At 39.6% G+C, this 18,926-nt stretch overlaps 1 protein-coding gene across 1 annotated transcript in view; it reads left to right on the forward strand.

Annotated features, from left to right (window-relative positions):
- Positions 1–17,662, forward strand: part of MAN2A1 (mannosidase alpha class 2A member 1) — a 183,476-nt gene extending 165,814 nt beyond the window's left edge. Inside the window, exons 20-22 of the mRNA XM_003404736.4 lie at positions 1,552–1,746; positions 12,507–12,617; positions 14,887–17,662. Coding sequence (XP_003404784.2) covers positions 1,552–1,746; positions 12,507–12,617; positions 14,887–15,039 — 459 coding nt within the window. The 3' untranslated portion in view covers positions 15,040–17,662. The remainder of the gene's footprint in view (positions 1–1,551; positions 1,747–12,506; positions 12,618–14,886) is intronic.
- Positions 17,663–18,926: the final 1,264 nt, after the last annotated feature.

Below are 18,926 nucleotides of genomic sequence, written 5' to 3' on the forward strand. Positions count from 1 at the left end.
TCAAAAATGATTTTGTCAGCAACCCTGACCTACATAATGAAGTCCTTTGATCTTGGAGTATATTTAAAGTGTCTTGTTGAAAATGTTCCTGCTCTATTCATGTTATTCTACAGGCTACATTAAATTTCAGTATTGTTAGAGAATATTATTTTATATGCTTTATTTAATCTTTCTTTTAAAAAAGGAACATAGAATGGATGCATTTTTTACAAGTCTTTCAAGCCCTAATACTTTTTGTCAGTATCTTAATATTGTAGTCTCCCTCTGCTGCCTTATACATTTTTTTTCTGTCTCTGCGGTCTGAATTGTAATGACATCTACGGTTAGCTGCTGGCAAGATGCTAGTCAGGCTTTGCTAGTACCTTTCTCTCCAATCCTGACCTGACGTTCTGAATTTTGAGCTCTGCATCTTTTATAAATCCTGTCTTTTCACATAGAAAATAGCCAAGCCTTTTATTTGAGCCCTGTATTTCAAAAAGGATGCAACATCAGAAGTTATCAGGGAAATTGTCAGTTTTTAAAATAAGATTCAACATTAAATTTGCTTCAGATGTAGCTTGTGATCAAAGGACCTTTCTACATAAATTATTTTCTCTTCTCCGTGCTTCCCTGTGTCTGTTTTTACTCTTTGGGCATTCCTGGGTAAGGTTCTACTTAGCCCTTGATTTAATTAAGTTTGTGTGTCATCTAGCATATGTAGATCCCTAGCCCTCATGGACTTATTTAATGTTTGATCATGCTGAAATGCTTATATATAATTATACACCACAGGAAAGATAAAGCATTTTTAAATTACATTTAATAATTTCACCATATAGATGTATGACAACTATTCTCTAACATACATATAACATTTCCTGTTTGGGGAATAAAGTAGAGCGAAGCAATTGGCATTGATTTACCAAATTAAAAAAAAATAATCAGATCATCTAGGCATGCCACTTGTGTTATTTATATTTAAAAACTATTTTGAGAGTTTCCTTTTTCTTTTTTTTCTTTAGCGTGAGCATTAGGTAACATTTATTCTTTTTTTTCTTTAGCGTGAGCATTAGGTAACATCCTATTATTTGGTAACATTGAACCAGTACATTTCTTTATGGTGTTGTTAAGTGTGTGAATAAGGCCGTGAGAATATAATAGGTAGAACCTGAGGGGAAAGAGAGAACATTTGATGATGTGCAAGATGTGCACATCCCAAACCATCTACTTCAGGATTTTTGTGGTAAATTGAGAAAGAACTTCAGTAAAAAGTATGCTTTATCCTAAAATGTTTGTGGGAAATGTCAGTATTTTTTGTATTAAATCAATGAAAAAATAACTTTTTTTTTTTTTTTTTTTTTGCATATGAGTTAAGTGGACACTACTTATTTTCCTGTATTGCTCGGAACTAAACTTGGTGATCTACTGTGTATTTTCTAAGACTTTTATTTATAAAATAATAAATTTAAAGTATTCATATATTTGTATATATGAACTCCATCGTGTAATTTAATTAATATGATATGAACTGCAAATAAAGGATAGCTCTGAAACATTTTTTTTCCTTGACAGGAAGAAGAAAAGAAGTCGGTCAGTTACCCTTCTCTCCTTAGCCACATAACTTCTTCTTTCCTGAATCATCCTGTCTTTCCAATGACAGAAAAGGTCTCCTCACCCACCCCTCAGCTGCTGGGTGAATTCTCTCCGTTACTGTCATCTTTGCCTTGTGACATTGATCTAGTTAACCTGAGGACAATACAGTCAAAGGTATATCCCAAAACATATGTATAAGAAAGTACTTTTTATAGCACACCTGGTAAAAGGGAGTGGGGAGAAGAAAAAGGTTCTGTAAGTTTTACTGTGCTTCATGGGATGATGAAGGAGGGCTTCACCCTTAGGCAGAATCATTATACCTTTCCTTTGACTATTACTCTATAGTTTAGAGCATATCCCACTATTAATTTATTTGATTCTCTGAAAAGTTCTGTGTGGTGAGCAGGTCAGGGAATATCATCATCTTTGTACAGATAAGTAAGCTACTGCTGGCCTGGGGTCATGTTATTAGTAGGTGGAAGAACCAGGCCTTAAGATCAGTTCTTTAGACTTTTTCCATTCATTCCTCCTTATTACCCAGTGTTTCTCAGGAGATAGAGAAATAGAAAACATAGCTTTTAATTGTTTCTATATCAGGTGCTCTGGTATTTGCATAGCCTTCTCCTGAAAATTACTGCAACCCAAACCTTTGTATTGAGAAAACAACTACCTGTTAACCCATTGCCGTCGAGTCAATTCCGACTCATAGCAACCCTAAAGGACAGAGTAAAACTGCCCTATAGGGTTTCCAAGGAGCGGCTGGTGGATTCGAACTTCTGACCTTTTGGCTAGCAGCTGTAGCTTGGTGTAGCTCACCGTAGCTCTTAACCATTGTGTTACCAGGGCTTTGAGAAAACAACTACTTAGAAGAAATACAAAACTATATTGGAGGGAGTACATGAGACTGTTTTATTAGGTGTGGAATTTTAATGCAGTTAGACTGCTTTTGTTTATATACATGTCCACATTTAAGAAGATTTCATTTGAAAATAATAAGGATTAGAAATTTGACATTGCCCTTCTGTGCCATAGAGCTATTTTGGTATTATGAATTGATGTTCATTTAACTGGAAACAGTTAAGTGGTTATGGATTCTCTGGGAAATAATTAAATGGCTTGAGTATGAGAGGAAGAAGGTGTTCATGTTTGAAAACAACTAGGAGGAGAGAAATGATTATTTTAAGAACAAAGAACTAAAGTAAACCAAGAAGGCAGGATCAATGCCCACAAAGTAAAGTACTTAGGGCTTGTAAAAACTATATGTACAAGATAAGGAACTTATTCCTAGCTATGCAGAAAATTTATATGGCTTGTAAGGAAGAATACAGGCAAATGCTAGAGGCCTGTGTATATTCCTCTCTGTGTTGAAAGGCTTGTTTAATCATGTGAGTGAACGTGCACGATTTATTTCATGCCTACTATGTGCCACTTACTGCTCTAGGTACTAGAGATACAGTCATGAACAAAATAGACAAAAGCCCTGCACTTCTGGAGTTTAGATTCTAGTAGGAGGGAAAAAGTAATTAAAGAAGAAACAAAAAAAGCATACAATATGTTAGATAGTGTTAAGTGCTATAGAGAAAAGTAGGGAGGAAGAAAGATTAGGGAGATGGTGTTTCCAGTTTGAGTACGGTGGTTGGAGAAGCAACCTCAGGTTTCTTAGGCTGGGTTCTCTAGAGAGGCAAAACCAGTAATGTGTATAAATATATAGAGAGATTTATATTAAGGAAATGGCTCACATGATTGTAGAGGCTGCAGCGTCCCATGGGTCAGGCTGGAGGCTTCTCCTGATTCATGTAGCCACAGGGGCTGGTGAAACAAAGATTAGTAAGTCAGCAGGGCCCTGGCTCACAGTCTGCAAAGACCTATGAATTCCAAGATCTGCAGGTAAGTTGCTAGCTCAAATCCCAAGAACCAGAGGTCAGATGAACAAGAGCCAGCTGCTGGATCCAGAGCAAGCAAAAGTCTGTGAGCTTGCCAGGAAGACCACCTGTACTGGATACAGTCCACATCCCTAAGAAACTCCCTTTCAACTGATTGGCTCCTCACAGCAGATTCCATCATGGAGGTGATCACATTATATCAAATCTCATCATGGAGGTAATCGCATCATTATATGACTAGCAAACTACGCCAAACCACTGAGGATCATGATCCAGCCAAGTTCACAAAACCTTAACGATCACATCAGGGAAGGTGATAATGGGATAAAAATCTGAGAGAGGTCGGGGAATAAGAAACTCATGCAGATTACTGGGGGAAGAATATTCTAGGTAGAGTTAAGAGCAAATGTGAAGGCCCAGAGGCAGGAGATATAGTCAGAGTATAAGCTCCATGAGAGCAGGGCTTCTGTTTTATTTATTGCCCTGCCTAGAAATGTGCTGCACTTAGCAGGGGCTCAGTAACTCTTTTCTGAATGAATGAATCTTGTGGGTGTTCTTTTTATTTTTCTGCTATGGTCTTTAATGAGCCTACTCTCCAGTTCATAGAAAGCACAGATTAGAGATGGACAGCATTCATTAATCCATGAGCTAAAGGGAGTGAATGGATAGAGCAGAGGGCACCAAAGAGTCTGGGCCTCATGTTATCACCTCTGAGCAAAGATGGTGGAGGATTTAGCAACCTGAGAAGCTGAGGGCTTCAAGGGAGGACAGTAGCCACTGTTCCTTAGCCTCAGTTCACTTCTAGATGATTCCTCCCTCATGATTATTTGACTGTTCCCATATGATTGTTTTCTGGGAGCACCAGAGCATACTGGAGTCAGTGAATTTGGGGTTTTACCTACTACAACCCTAGGCTAGTACTTGTTTTCTAGTTCACCTTTTCATTGTTGTGTGTTATTGAGTTGGTTCTGATTCATAGCAACCCTATACGACTGTGTGTAGAACTGCCCCACAGGGTTTTCTAGGCTATAATCTTTATGGGAGAGGCCCTGGTCATGCAGTGGTTAAGCACTTGGTTGCTAACCAGAAGGTCTGCAGTTCGAACCCACCAGCAGCAGCTCCATGGGAGAAAGATGTGGCAGCCTGCTTCCATAAAGATTACAGCCTGGGAACCCAATGAGGCAATTCTACTCTGTCCTATAGGGTCGCTATGAGTCAGAATCAACTTGATGGCAAGGGGTTAATCTTTACAGGAGCAGATGGCGAGGTCTTTCTCCTGTGGAACTGCTGGGTTGGTTCAAACCACCAACCTTTCAGTTAGCAACCAAGCACTTAACAGTTGTGCCACCAGGTCACCTCTTTATATGTACATATATACACACAATATATATGGAATAAAGTGAATTATATGTTCTGTTTTTTTAGTCAGATGAAGAGGGGAACAAACATCTCTTGAAATGCTGCCCTCAGAGTGCTGCGCAGCCCAGAATGTTCCAACCACCATCTAGGAATTTAACTGTTAGCCTCTCATTCTGTAGGCCCCTCTTCCAACTCTTTTCTCTGTGTCAATCCCTTTTCCTGTGATATCAAGAGCTTGAGATACTAAAAAGAATCTTCTAGAAAGATTTAAGAACAGGAAGAACACCGTTCAAGCACACTACATGGGAAAGCCATGTCACCAGGAAAGGGTTATTTAAAGAAAAGGGAGTGTTGGTGTAGAGGATGCTGGGGGAATCTCATGGAGGACAGGTCATGAGTCTGGGTGTGGAGGCTAGAGTGGCCGTGTCAGCCTGGATGGAGGGACAGGCCAGGGGACCATGGGAGGAACTTAACACATTAAGTTAGGCTTCATGAAGTCATTCTGCTTTGATGTTTTACAAAATTAGATGTAGTTGACTGCTTTTCAATGATTTTCCCACTGCTTTTACATTCATTAAATCCCCTTACACCCAGTGTTCAGTTATTTTCCAATTTCCATCAAGTCAACCCCAACTTATGGTAGACTCCTGCTTCAGAGTAGACCTGTGCTCCATAGGGTTTTCAATGGATGATTTTTCAAAAGTAGGTCATCAGGCCTTTTGTCTTGGGCACCTCTGGATAGACTCAAACCTTCAATGTTTTGGTTAGCAACCAAGCATCCTAACCATCTGTACCACCCAGGTACTCTCAGGTTCAAATACATTTTTGCTTCGTTTTTTTAATATTTATATATACGTATTTTTACATTTAACTCTTTAGTCTCTATGGGATTTATTTTGTCTTGTGACTGTTTCTTCCAAATAGTTAACCAGTCATTTCAACAACACCGACATAACTTATTGGATAAGATTTTCTTTGGCATTTGTTTACACTGCCCCTTCTTATAAGAGGCAGCGTAAAATTTTCATTTTATTTTCCCTTTCTTACAAGAATTGATTGGTGCCTTATTGATCTCCCTAGCTTCTGGAAAAGTGAAAATTGTGGGGAAAAATATTTCTTTGTTGTACAATATGTAAGGATACCCATTCGCCTCCCGTTTTTTTCTGTCATCTTACCTTGTTGATCATAACAGCATCACTGGTATCGGACATTTTAATGAGTGCCCTGGAAGATGATTTCTACTGGCTGTTTCCTGTCTCAGGACTTATAACTAAGTGTGTGATTTTCTAACCTTTCCAGCTGCCAGAATGCACTAAAAAAATGAGTGCTGTTAGGCATTTTCAGACTCTGAGCTGGTTGAAGAAATTTTCCCATCAGGCGTTTTGCTGTACCTTACTAATCTCTGTGCACCTTTGACATTGTAGGAGCAGGGTGAGGCCGTGCTCGTCTTAGAGAATCTGGTCAAAGCTATAAATCTTCTCTCCCCCAGAAAACAAATGTGTGCACATACAGTGTTACAACATTTTCCAGGAGTTTACTGATTTGTGGTCCTCAGAGCAAATCAAGTTTCTTTAGGTGTGAGAGAGGAATAGCACAACTCTCACTTTTTCAATTCCCATCCGCTTGCGTAGAAGGGTATATCTGTCTATTCCCTTTCTTCAGTGAGACTATCATATGTATAAGTTTCAGAGTGGCATGAGTTTCAGAGTGGCCATAAGTCCTATTTGAAATGGGATAAATGGGTGGCTGGGCTGTGGTTGGATTAAAATTAAAGTTCCCAAACCTTGCTTTCTGAATTGATAGACATGTTGATAAATCATGGTTTTAGTTCTACCACACCCATTGACCAAATGCTCCATTTCACCAGGCTTAATTCAGAGGCATCATCTCCTTTTGTTAACAACATTGTCTTATATTACATCAGGCATGTTGTTAGGTGCTGTTGAGTTTTGACTCATAGCGACCCTATAGGACACAGTAGAGCTGTCCCATAGGGTTTCCAAGGAGTAGCTGGTGGATTCAAACTGCCGAGCTTTTGGTTAGCAGCCGAGTTCTTCACCATTGCACCACCATGGTCCTCCTTTTTCCCCTTTTAGCTAGCTATCTGTGACCACAAATACATAACTAGAGGAAAGGTAGGAGAATAAAACTGTTAAGAGCATAAACTTTGGTGCCATACTGTGTGGGTTTGAAGCCAGTTCCTCCACTTGCTATCCCTGTAACTTAGTGAAAGCCACTTAACCCTCTGAGTCCCAATTTCCTCCTTAGTAACATGAGGATAGTAATAGTACCCATCTTAAAGGAGTTCTGAAGATTAAATGAGTTAACGTTTGGAAAGCACTTACAACAGTGTCTGGCATTTAGTAAGAACTGCATGTCCTTGACAACTAAAGGGCCTCAACTGTGATAACTCAGCAGTTATAATTGATACTAATAATGAAATACAAATGCCTGTAATATTTTTATAAATTAGAGAAGGTTGAAGTTTATTGCCAGAGTAAATCTTCATGTCACTTTGACTTGTATTCCTGACATACTTTATTAATAATTTCTAAGATTTTTAAATACTATACCTAAACTGTCTAAATACCAAGCATTTTGCTGAGAGCTTACGTGAACCTTATTTAGCCTTCACAACAACACTGTGAAGGTAAGGCACTGTTTTTATCTCATTTTAGATAATAGTTTCCTATAGAATAGGAAACTAAGTGGCTTAGAAATAGTAAGTGGCACAGTGGATAAGCACCCAGCTGCAAACCAAAAGGTCAATTGTTCGAACCCACCAGCTGCTCCATGAAGGAAAGCTGTGGCAGTCTGCTCCCATAAAGATTACAGCATTGGAAACCCTATGGGGCAGCTCTACTCTGTCCTATAAGGTCACTATGAGTCAGAATCAACTTGATGGCAATGGGTTTTGTTTTGTTTTTGGTAAGTAACTTACCCAAGGTTACACAACCAGTACGTGGGGGTGGCAGGTGGGTAGTCAATCCCAAGCATGCCTGACTCCAGGTTTTCACCCAGAACCATACACTGCCTCTTGCGTGAGAACAAAAGAGGAGGAATAGTTCTAAGAATTTTGTAGAATACCCTACCTGTTTTTCTCATCTATTGTTGTTGTTGAGTACCTTTGAGCTGATTTTTGTCTCATAGGAACTCATGTGACATTGTAGAACTGTCCCCATAGTGTTTTCTAGGCCATAATCTTTATGGGAGCAGATAGCCAGGCCTTTCTCCCAGTGAGCCACTGGGTGGGTTCAAACCACCAACATTTCAGTTAGCAGCCCACTGCCTAACCATTGCACCACCAGGGGTCCTTTTCTCTTATCTACCCAGTAGTAATGGAACACCCACAGAAGAATATACCAAATATGAGTCATTGATGGAAAATAGGTTATCCGTGACTATTGCCAAGTGTCAGAGAAAATGCTTTGTAATAGGGACGATCCTGTACATTTAAATATAGTAACACATACTTGGTTACCACCTCAAATATTTCAAGAGTTGTGAGAATACCAGGAATGAGTTAACTCATGAAAAGGATTTTAGCAAGTGCTCAATAAGCATTAACTGCAGACACTGTGGTTTTTAAGAGTTTGTTAGACCTCAATCCTCAAATGGACCCTTTTTTTTTTGTGGTAAATATACATGTAGCAAAGTATTTGGCATTTCAACAGTCTTCATGTGTGCAATTCAGTGACATTAATTAAGTTCATCATGTTTTCAACCATCCGTTCCTAGATTTTTCTATCATCCTTAACAGAAGCTTAGTGTCTCAAAGGGAGTCTTGATAGAGTCTAACCCAATGTATTGAATTTGCAGAGATTAAGTGATTTACTCAGAGTCACATAACTGGTTCATGATGGAGCCAAACCTTGCCTCTGATCCAGCTTCTCTAAGCCCTGATAGCCTTGTTCTGCACACCAAACCATCTCCTCCCACAGCCCTTCGTGCTTCTGGGAGAATCATCAGTCCAGCTGAGTCGATAAACTGGATGTTGATTTTATCCCCTGAAATACGTCATGCAGTAGATTTCCTCGTGTGACTTTTGAACACCTCAGTCTTAATTCAGTGATCCAAGCTGAATTGTGATCTGAGCTGTTTCACAAAGACAGGTAATTTGAAGCTCACCTAACACATGCTTGGCACAAAATCAGATTCAAAAAATTGTGACTTTTCTTCCCCCCATGCTCCCTGTCCTTTGTGGGGTCCAGATATCACTAATGAAGTAACAACCAGTCCTCCAAAACCTATTTACTGTCCTAACGTATCCAGTGTGACTACTTAAAAGTATCTGCTTTCCTGCATGCATACTAAAGTTAAATTCACAGCTTTCCTACTTTAGAAAACAGTTTTCATGGAATTAAAATATCTTGACAGACTTTGGAACTATTGAAAAACTGCTGCTTTTGCCTCAGGTATTTTTGCTTAAAAACTGATACTTCCATGAATATTTGATTTTTAAAAACTTGGACAAGATGATTGCTATTTCAGTTAGTCCTTATGATAAAAAAAACCCAAAACCAAACTCAATGCCATCAAGTCAATTCCAACTAATAGCGACCCTACAGGACAGAGTAGAACTGCCCCATAGAGTTTCCAAGGAGCATCTGGCAGATTCGAACTGCCGACCTCTTGGTTAGCAGCCGTAGCACTTAACCACTACACCACCAGGATTTCAATTTTAGTTTTCAGAGGAAGTATAACTTTTTCCCTTTAGTGAAAATTAATGTTTAAGAATTTAATCTCTACTTTAGTTTTTTTTTTTTTAGTTTAAATGTCTTGAAAGGATTCCAAGGTAGGATTCCAAAGATGTTTCCCTTTCTTATTTTTCTGATCTCCTTCAGCCTGCTAAAGGCCTTCGAAACAAAAAAAAAAAAATCAAACCAGTTGCCACTGAGTCAATTCCAACTCATTACGGGCCATGTTTGTCGGGGTAGAGATGTGCTCTATGGCATTTTCGGTGGCTGATTCTTTGGAAGTAGATTACTAGACCTTTCTTCCAAGATGCCTGTGGGTAGACCTCCAGGCTTCCAGTTAGCAGCCAGCACCTTGACCCTGTGCACCACCCAGGGACTTTGATAAAGGCCTTATGCATTCATTATCCCAAGAGCTAATGTGTTGCAGGAATTCTAGCAATTCCTGCTATAAGTGGCTTTTGTAGGATGGTCCAGCAAGTTAACAAAATGGCTAAATGCTTTAGATTAATAGTTACAAGTGCTTTTAAAAAGTCTTAAAGAGGAGATCTGATCTGTGAATCTGAATCAGGACTTTGGTATGATATTGATATGTAATTGTAAACATATCATTTGGAGGTTCTCTGATTCCCTGGAAACCCTGGTGGCATAGTGGTTAAGTGCTACGGCTGCTAACCAAAAGGTCGGCAGTTCAAATCCACCAGGCGCTCCTTGGAAACTCTATGGGGCAGTTCTATTCTGTCCTATAGGGTCTCTGTGAATCAGAATCAACTCGACGGCGCTGGTTTTGGTTTTCTGATTCCTTAGTTACAGAGTTGTAGTATCAATAAAGGAAATTTATGAATAAGAAGTGAGGTGAAGGTATTGTTTAATGTGTAACTATTATAAGAATGGAGCCTTGGTGGCTCAGTGCTTAAGAGGTCAGCTGCTAACCAAAAGGTCAGCAGTTTGAATTCACCTTGGGAACCCTATGGGGCCGTTCAGCTCTGTCCTGTAGGGTCGCTATGAGTTGGAATCAAAATTGGCAGCAGGATTTTATTATAAGAATAATCACCAGTATTTATTTGATGGATTATATTGATAGAAGTAATAATGGCTAATATTTACTGAGCAATTAGTATGCACCAGATGCTGTACTAGGTCCTTCTTATGTTTTTTGTTTTTTTTAATTTAATTTAATCTCTATGGAAAAGAAAAGCCTGGTTTTGCAGAATTCGGCTACCAGTAAACTACAGAGCTAGAATCCAGAGCCCAGGCTGTGAACCACTCCTCTCTATAGCTTCTTTATCAGCACATTCTGCCCTCTAAGCCTGGGCTACCTAACACTGTATTTTCAACAGGTTAACCCACATAGCGATCCCAGGAAGGAAGGAGACATGTCTTAGCACCATTTTACGGACAAGGAAACTGACGCTCAGGAAGAATAAATGACTTTCCAAGGTTTCCTAATTGGTCTGTGATAGAATTTTCTTTGTTATTCTCCTGGAAATCTTACAATGAAGGATTTTCTTAGGTGCTATTTTGAGTGTGTGTGAAATTACTTATAACTTGTGTTGGAAACCTTTGTCACGTGGCTTAAAGTTTCGGTATCTTATGTGGTCCCGTGATGACTGAATTCTGTAAATGATTTTTCTCTCTCTTCACAAAATCATAGTGAGCAGTACCACTGCAGGATACCACTGTGAAACGTCCTAACATAGTTCTTCCAGCCAAGGATCTGAAGCGAAGACAGCTTTAAATTGTTCAGGCACATTAAAATCAAATCAGTGGTGGGGTTGCTGGAAGCGGTTCGGAAAAGATGTCTCTATAGCACGTTAAGAAATTTTATCCCCTAGTGAGGCTGATCAAGAATTGGGCATATTAATATCTGTGGTCAGAGAAGGGAGAAAGAGGTCCTTTCCATCCCGGCATCGGTGCTGAGCAGCACACGACTCTTTTGAATAACTATATATTTCTTCATTCTCCCAAGGATTTTTAATTCACTTCGCCTAGCATCGTAAACATCTTCCTACTGTAGGAAACATAGATAGTTGTAATTTACAATGTCCAAAGATCTGAACCGTTTGTCACGTTGTTATTTAAATGGATGTGAGAAATTTTACTGCAGGAAAGTGTATCTGATACCCATAGCTGACTTGTCATGTTTGGTATTTCTCTTTTTGCCTACACGGAAAGAATAGCTTCTGTAATGTGAATTTAAATGATACATCCAGCTAATAAATGTGGGTTGGCCTAGCAAGTACTAACCATAACTAATTAAATTTCAATGGCTCTTGTATAAAAATAATGAACAAATACATAAAAAATTTAAAATGTCAATGCAATCTACAGCAGTTAGTGTTTAAATAAAGAAGCGTGTTTCAGTTTAAGATGGATGTTTTATCGCTCACTGACCAGATAAGGACTAAATTCAGGTACACTTTCTGCAGCTGTTGTTACGCTGCCTTGAGTTGCCCCCTGACTCATGATGACCCCGTGCACACAGAAGGAAGGCTGCCTGGTCCCGAGTCATCCCCGTCATCAGCTCTGGATTGGGCCATTGCGCTTCAGAAGGCGTTCATTGATTGCTTTTTTGGAAGTAGATCGTCAGGCCTTTCTTCCATTCAACTGATATGTATTACTAAAAAAATAAAATAAAAATGAAGTGCTTTATTTGAAAGAACCTTGATAAAATAATACATAGTATGCAAACAAAAGGAAACCCAAATCCATTCAGGGACTGACTGTGGGAGGAAACCAAGACATGAGTTACTTAGTAAGTAACTTGGGAACGTATCACCTGATTTCAGTGTGGCGGAGGGGCAGAAGAAGGGTGTGGAGGGTGACTGACTGCAGTGAATGTGGAATCTGAGAGCCAAATGGCTTTGCCTGACTTCACTGCTAAATCAAATGCGTGTTTGTGTTTTGGGGATGATCAAATCAAGACAACAGCATGTGAAGTACTGTAAATATTTGCATTAATGTTTCTGTGGTGTGTCGGCATTCTGCTCATTTGCAGGTTGGTCATGGGCCTTCGGAGGAGGCTGCCTTAATCCTCCACAGGAAGGGGTTTGATTGCCGGTTCCCTAGCAGAGACACAGGACTGCTTTGTTCCACAACTCAGGGGAAGGTAAGTTGAAAGGTGATTTTTGCTTGTTGAGGTAATGTGCTTTGAAATTCACACATTCTGCAAATAATCCTGACAGTAAGATGGCGTTTTTAGACGGCGTCTCACTTCGTCTTTACAGCCTGTGCATTAACTCAGTCTCCCTGTCTTAAGGAAACACTTTCTCAGCCTCAGTCTCCTTTCCTTGTCAGCATCAAAATACATAGCTTGAACAGGCCCACATATGAAGACAATCCTGTCCTCATTTTCCCGGCCTTCCATGTCCAGTCTGCAGACCCTCTTCTCCCTGTCCCTCACATTTCCTCCGCCCCTGGGCCACACACGCTCAAGTACAGCCTGACTCAGGGAGGGCAAACCCACATCCTCCAGGGGCCAAAGCAAGTTGTGTACTAACTGAACCGGACCGGGGTGGATATAGCCACAGGGGAGTGATTGGGAGTGTTCAGACTGTGCCCAGCGGTATAATCGACCACAGCCGGGGAGGCGATGTACTTAGGCAGTTGTTTCTTCCTGGGAAATGCAGGTTTAGATCTTCTAATTCATCCAGATTTCCACGTGAGCCGACAGACCCTCAGGCTGGACGCCGCTTGCAGGCTGCCCATTTTTTATTTCTGCTCAAGGTGCCTTGCTGACAGTTCCATCAGGATTCCCTTGGAAGGAAATGAACCTCCAGCCTTCTGCCCCTGGCTCAGAGTGACTGTAATTCAGAGAAGGCAGTCAGATTGGTTCTAGCATGCAGGCAGGTCTGCCTATGAGGCAACTCAGCTGACCAGCTCTCCTCCAAAACCCCTCAGATACCCTGTAGGTCAAGATTCAAGAGAGTCAGTTCCAACCCTACAAATGAGTATGTTCACAGGCTCTGAAAAGAAGAAAAAATCTGATAGGGAACCTAAATCTACTTGGATAGGTAAGCATCTCCATTCTTTTACCCCACTGTGAATGGAGGAGGTGCTAAGAAAGCACTGATAACTTCATTTTTTTTCATTGTGTTTATATTCTACCTTTTTATTGATGATCTGAGATTACTTAGCTTTGAGCATTTGTACTCTTAACATTAAGATATTGATTCTTCAAGGGGTTGTATGATCCAGAGAGACGTATTAGGGTAATGGACTGCGGTGAGGGGAGTATATTCCAAATGACCTCCTCGCCCTCTGGAGCTGGGATTCCCTAGCGTAGAGAGCCCCTCTGGAGCTGGGATTCCCTGGCGTAGAGAGCCTTTCTTGTGATGAGCAGGCGTCCTAACTCCCAGGTCTGTTGGAAACAGGAGAAAAGGGTTAAGAACCACTGTTGTTAGAGGTAAGTATTGACTGAAAAAGAAGAAAAACCAAACCAGTTGCTGTCGAGTCAATTTTGACTCATGACACCCTCACATGTGCAGAGTAGAACTGTACTTCATAGGACCTTTCAAAAGCCTTTCTTCGAGGTGCCTCTGGGTGGATTCAAACTACCAACTTTTCAGGTAGTAGTTGAACACTTAACCATTTGCACCACCCAGGAACTCGAAAGAGAACAGGAATATTTTGAGAGCCATCAGCCCATAGATGCCCTTTTTTAATTCAAAAAGTAACCCCTGCTTATGATCAGGTTTCAAGCAATATAGACAGGAATGCAAAACAAGTCATTCTCTCACCATTACCAGTTTCTTATGCTTCCCTCCTAGACAGTCTATATGCTCAAGCATTTATGTTGCTGTTATTGCTGGGTGCTGTCAAGTCGATTCTGACTCAGCGACCCTATGTGCAACAGAACAGAACGAAACACTGCCACAACCTGTGCCATCCTCGCAATTGTTGTTATGTTTGAGCCCTATATAATTCCCTACCCCTTTTCTTCTATTTATTAGCATGATGGGAAAAAAAAGTTATTGGGGGAAAATATAATAAATACATCCGGGTAGGAACTGTTCAAAAAAAAAAAAAGAGCTAGAGTAATGATTGTTTCATCTAATGGTTAAATGTCAAAAGCTCACTCTCTGAAATTATGAGTAAAAGATGCCCACTATCACCATGTCCATTTAACATTGTGTTGGAAATCCTGGCCAGTGCAATAAGGCAAGAAAAAATATGAAAAAGAATTGGAACAGTAGACAATATGGTTGTATACACAGAAGTTGCAAAATGATATAGAAATTAATAAGTGAAAAAAAGGGGGGCAACCTAAGCATTTTGTTTTACTCTTTTCTACCTTTTTTACTGAATATATAGATGTGATACTAATTTCTGCTCAGGGTTAATCTAAATATGCCAATTTTTTGTCATTTACTTTTTAGATGTTAGTACAGAAACTTTTTAACAAGTTTACTGTTGGAAGCCTCACACCTTCATCATTATCCTTGATGCATTCACCTCCAGATGCTCGGAATATAAGCGAGATCAACTTGAGTCCCATGGAGATCAGCACATTCCGAATCCGTTTGATGTGAATCTGGATTTCACATTTGGATTGGGAAGCATTGGCTTTTGTCTCTTCTTGGTTTGACGTGCAATAAAGAAGCACATTATTTGAGCTTCTGGCTACTGTGAGAACATGAATTCTGTGATTTTTTTTTTTTTTCCCCAATACACTGAGGAAAAAGAAAAAAAAAAAAGCCATGGTATAAACCATTTTTTTTTTTTTAAGTTCATTTTTTGAACTACCACCCCTGCCACAATCGTTATACTTTGATGCAACAAATGGAAGAACTATCTAAAGACAACCTCTCAGCAGATTGTATCTCAGGTTAAATGCTAACTAATCATGTCTGTGTTGAGGGTTGTGAAGAGAATCTCGTATTCGTGTTGCTGATCCTTCGTTAATTTTATAAATATACCCATTTGACTGAAAGGGAATAAAAGCTGGTGGGTAAATAGCTAATGGCCACAATGGTTGCAGTCATTCATACAGGTGAGAAATTTTGTGTGTTGAAATATGTGGAAAAGTGCAATCATCAATGCTTAGAGAGACATAGTTGATTTCCACACTTTCTCTAATGTACCTCTTGACCCTGCCCTTCCTGCCCTTTGTAAGTATTTCCAGGAGTATCAGATTTTGACTCATTCAGCAGTAGAAAAAGAGGCATATTTTCATTACTTGACAACGTGGGATAGGTGCAATTTATTCCATTGCCGCTGAAATTGAAGAAGCAATTCCACAGGTACCATTAACCTATTTTAGGTACCACAGGTGTCTTTTTACACAGCTCATTTGAATACAGGTGTTCTGAGAGGGGGTTTTCTATTTTAAAATTACCATATCAAAATAAATGTGCCTTATTTTTTTATAAGTCTTGTTAAATCTTTTAGTGTCCATATTACTCTTTGGGAAAGGGGAGGCTGGGGGATGGGGGGAGGAATGGATACTTTCTATGATACATCAGTTGGACAATTTTTGCCTGACAATGCTGGCCACATTCTGATCTGTTTCATTAAATTTGTGCTGATGTTACTCTAAACATTTTGACTGTTTGAATGTACCGAGGGGTCAGAAAACAAAACAAGGAAGGAAATACTGTTAATTAAAATATACTGCTGCCAAGGAACCTGCAACTTGATGCAAGGGTTTTGTAACATGCAAAATCCAGACACTGTTCCCATTTTACAGTGGTGAACCATATTGAAGTGAGAGTGCTTTAAATAGACCCCGTGCTGAAACCCACTAATATGTAGCTTATCGTGGTTTATTAAAGGCTGTGTTTTGTTCAGCCAATTCCAAACTGTCGTGTGTGCTGAATGCAAAGTTCTTGTAGAAGCCCATGTGCCATTACAGTACTTATAATAAAATTCATTTGGGATCAATATTTCCTTAACTTTAAAACAAAAGCAACGTTAGCAACATTTAGAATGTTCACTTTTAGCCTGGAGAGGGTTTTTTTGTGTCTGTACAGTTTTGAAAATTCTCTGTGTTAACTAATTAGTATTATCTGACTTTAAATGGCCATTTACCTCTTGTCATTCCAGCATCTTTATCAGAGATTAAAACCTAATTTCTGTTTGTTTCGTCATGTAGTCTGATCATCATCTGGATTTTCACTCAAGGTGCAGTTCCTAAGATTATTGTTATGTTAAATTCATACGCTCCTTTCGCCTTTAATAATTAAGGAAACAATGCCACTGCTGGTGAAGATATTATAAGGGGGTAATTTCATGCAATAAACATGTACTGTAAGTTTCCTTCCTAGTCTTTTGTGGATAACTAAAAAGAGAAAAAGGAAAAATGCTTCCTTTTTGTGGCTGTCTACACATGTAAGGATTGCCAGAAGGAAATCCCAAGAAGAAGATCAGTATTTCCATTGCGTCTTAAATGCATAACTTCCTATGGGAGGTCGCTGTGTTTTGTGGTTAAGTGGGTATGCTTAATTGTTTTGTAAATTCTGATCAGCTGAAATAAAAAAAATCTTGATGCAATAACAGTGGTTTTGCCACTTCGGCTTGTTTGAGATGGATCTGTGCTGTGTCATTTGGAGTCTTATCCCGTGTATGTTGCCACCAGCTGTTCACAGGTAAAGCAGAAAGTCTCTTTAACCAGCAAGTGTCTGCTTTTTCAAGTTATTTTTAGAATATATCATCAGGGAAATGAAGAGAGGATGCGTTTTCTTTGAGTTGTGGTCAAGAACTAAATAATTTGGCGTCTCTGGTGCACACTAAAACATACAGTTACCATAATCTTGCTGGTGTATTTGTTTGCTTTGGTTTTATTACATAAATTATCATGGATGTCAGTTGACCACGTAGCGTATTACTTTCTCTTGTTTATGTTTTTTGGAAATTTTAATTTGGGGTTACAACTGTGGTGTTTTGAGAACTCAGCATTCCTGTTTTCTGCAAGTACTAGTTAAAATAAAACATTGTGAAGTGTGTTGTAAAACCTTGTAATTACCTTTCCATGTCTTTGTTATATTTAATGCCAAAATGTTTCCACATTCTTTTGTCTGGAACAAAATCTTTGCTTTCATTTTGATTCTGTTGCTCACCTTGGAATCAGCAGGTTTTGATATTTTCTCTTGGAAGATTTTTTATCTTTTTGGGAATGTGTAATATAAGATCTCTAATAAAAATCATCTTATATCATGTGCATGGTCCTCTGGAGAAGTTCGTAGTCATGTTTTGTAAACACGATATATTAAAACATTTGGGGGATTAGGATGGGGTAGTGAGGAACTATTCATTATTCATGAATGAATAAACCTTTCTTCTTCAGCCCAATTCCAGTTGGAAAAGGTTGTTTTAGAGAGCAGGGAGAAGGTGTGGTCGTAGGTTTTGCATCTGGGTTTAAGGATTCCTTCCAGGTTGGAGTCTAGGAACCTTCCCAACAGCTACACTTACAGGGTCTTCTGACCCACTTAGGGTCCCTGGGTGGCTCAAGTGGTTTGCAATTAGCTGCTAACCTAAAAGTTGGCAGTTCATACCCACCCAGTGGTGCCACGGAAGATGGACCTGGTGATTGGCTTTTGTAAAGATTACAGCCAAGAAAACCCTATGGAGGAGTTCTCTGTAACACATGGGACCACCATGAGTTAGAACTGACTCAACAGCAAGGGATTTGGTTTGTTTGTTTTGGAGCCAGTTAGGAGTAGGTAGATTATGATCAGATTCCATGTATGACCAGGACAAAGATGAGAGAGTGAGCCAAAACCTGAAGCTAAGAAAGTACACGTGAACTGATGTAGAGAGTGAGAAGAGTCAAGAGTGGTCACAAGGGGAAGCAACTCCCCCAGCCTACTGGCCTAAACTAGTACCACCACTTCAGTGGCTTTAGTGAAATTCCAAGCTGGAAGGTGGGGGAGGTTGAAGGATAAATGTCCTAGAGGTACTTACGGGTTGGCCAGATAAAAGATGAATGCTAGGTGGAAAGTTTGGGCTTGATTTGGGTGGCTTCTGAAGTAGAGATTAACCAATGTGTAAGGTGTATGTGGGAGCCCTGATGGCTCAGCAGTTAAGATACCGGCTGCTAACCAAAAGGTTGGCAGCTCAAATCTACCAGTCACTCCTCGGAAACCCTATGGAGCAGTTCTAGTGTCCCATAGTGTCACTATGAGTTGGAATTGACTCAGCAGCAATGGATTTGGGTTTTGGGTTTGGAATATGTATGTGCAAATCTGTAAAAATCTAAACGGAAATATCAATAAAAAATAGGTTTAATAGGCAAATAATTAAATTATGTCCTGGACTCCATAATTTGTCAACAATAATTTGAGTATAAAAATTGGTGAAGAAAAATTTTAAATAGGTAGACATGTTCCCAATACCTCCTGCAGAGTCTTGTACATAGTGGGTACCTGTGATACGAGGCCAACCAAGTGTGATTGTGATTGGTTGAAGGGATGGAACAGAG

This window comes from Loxodonta africana, chromosome 2 (genome assembly GCF_030014295.1).
Source record: "Loxodonta africana isolate mLoxAfr1 chromosome 2, mLoxAfr1.hap2, whole genome shotgun sequence".
Classification (NCBI taxonomy): Eukaryota; Metazoa; Chordata; class Mammalia; order Proboscidea; family Elephantidae; genus Loxodonta; species Loxodonta africana.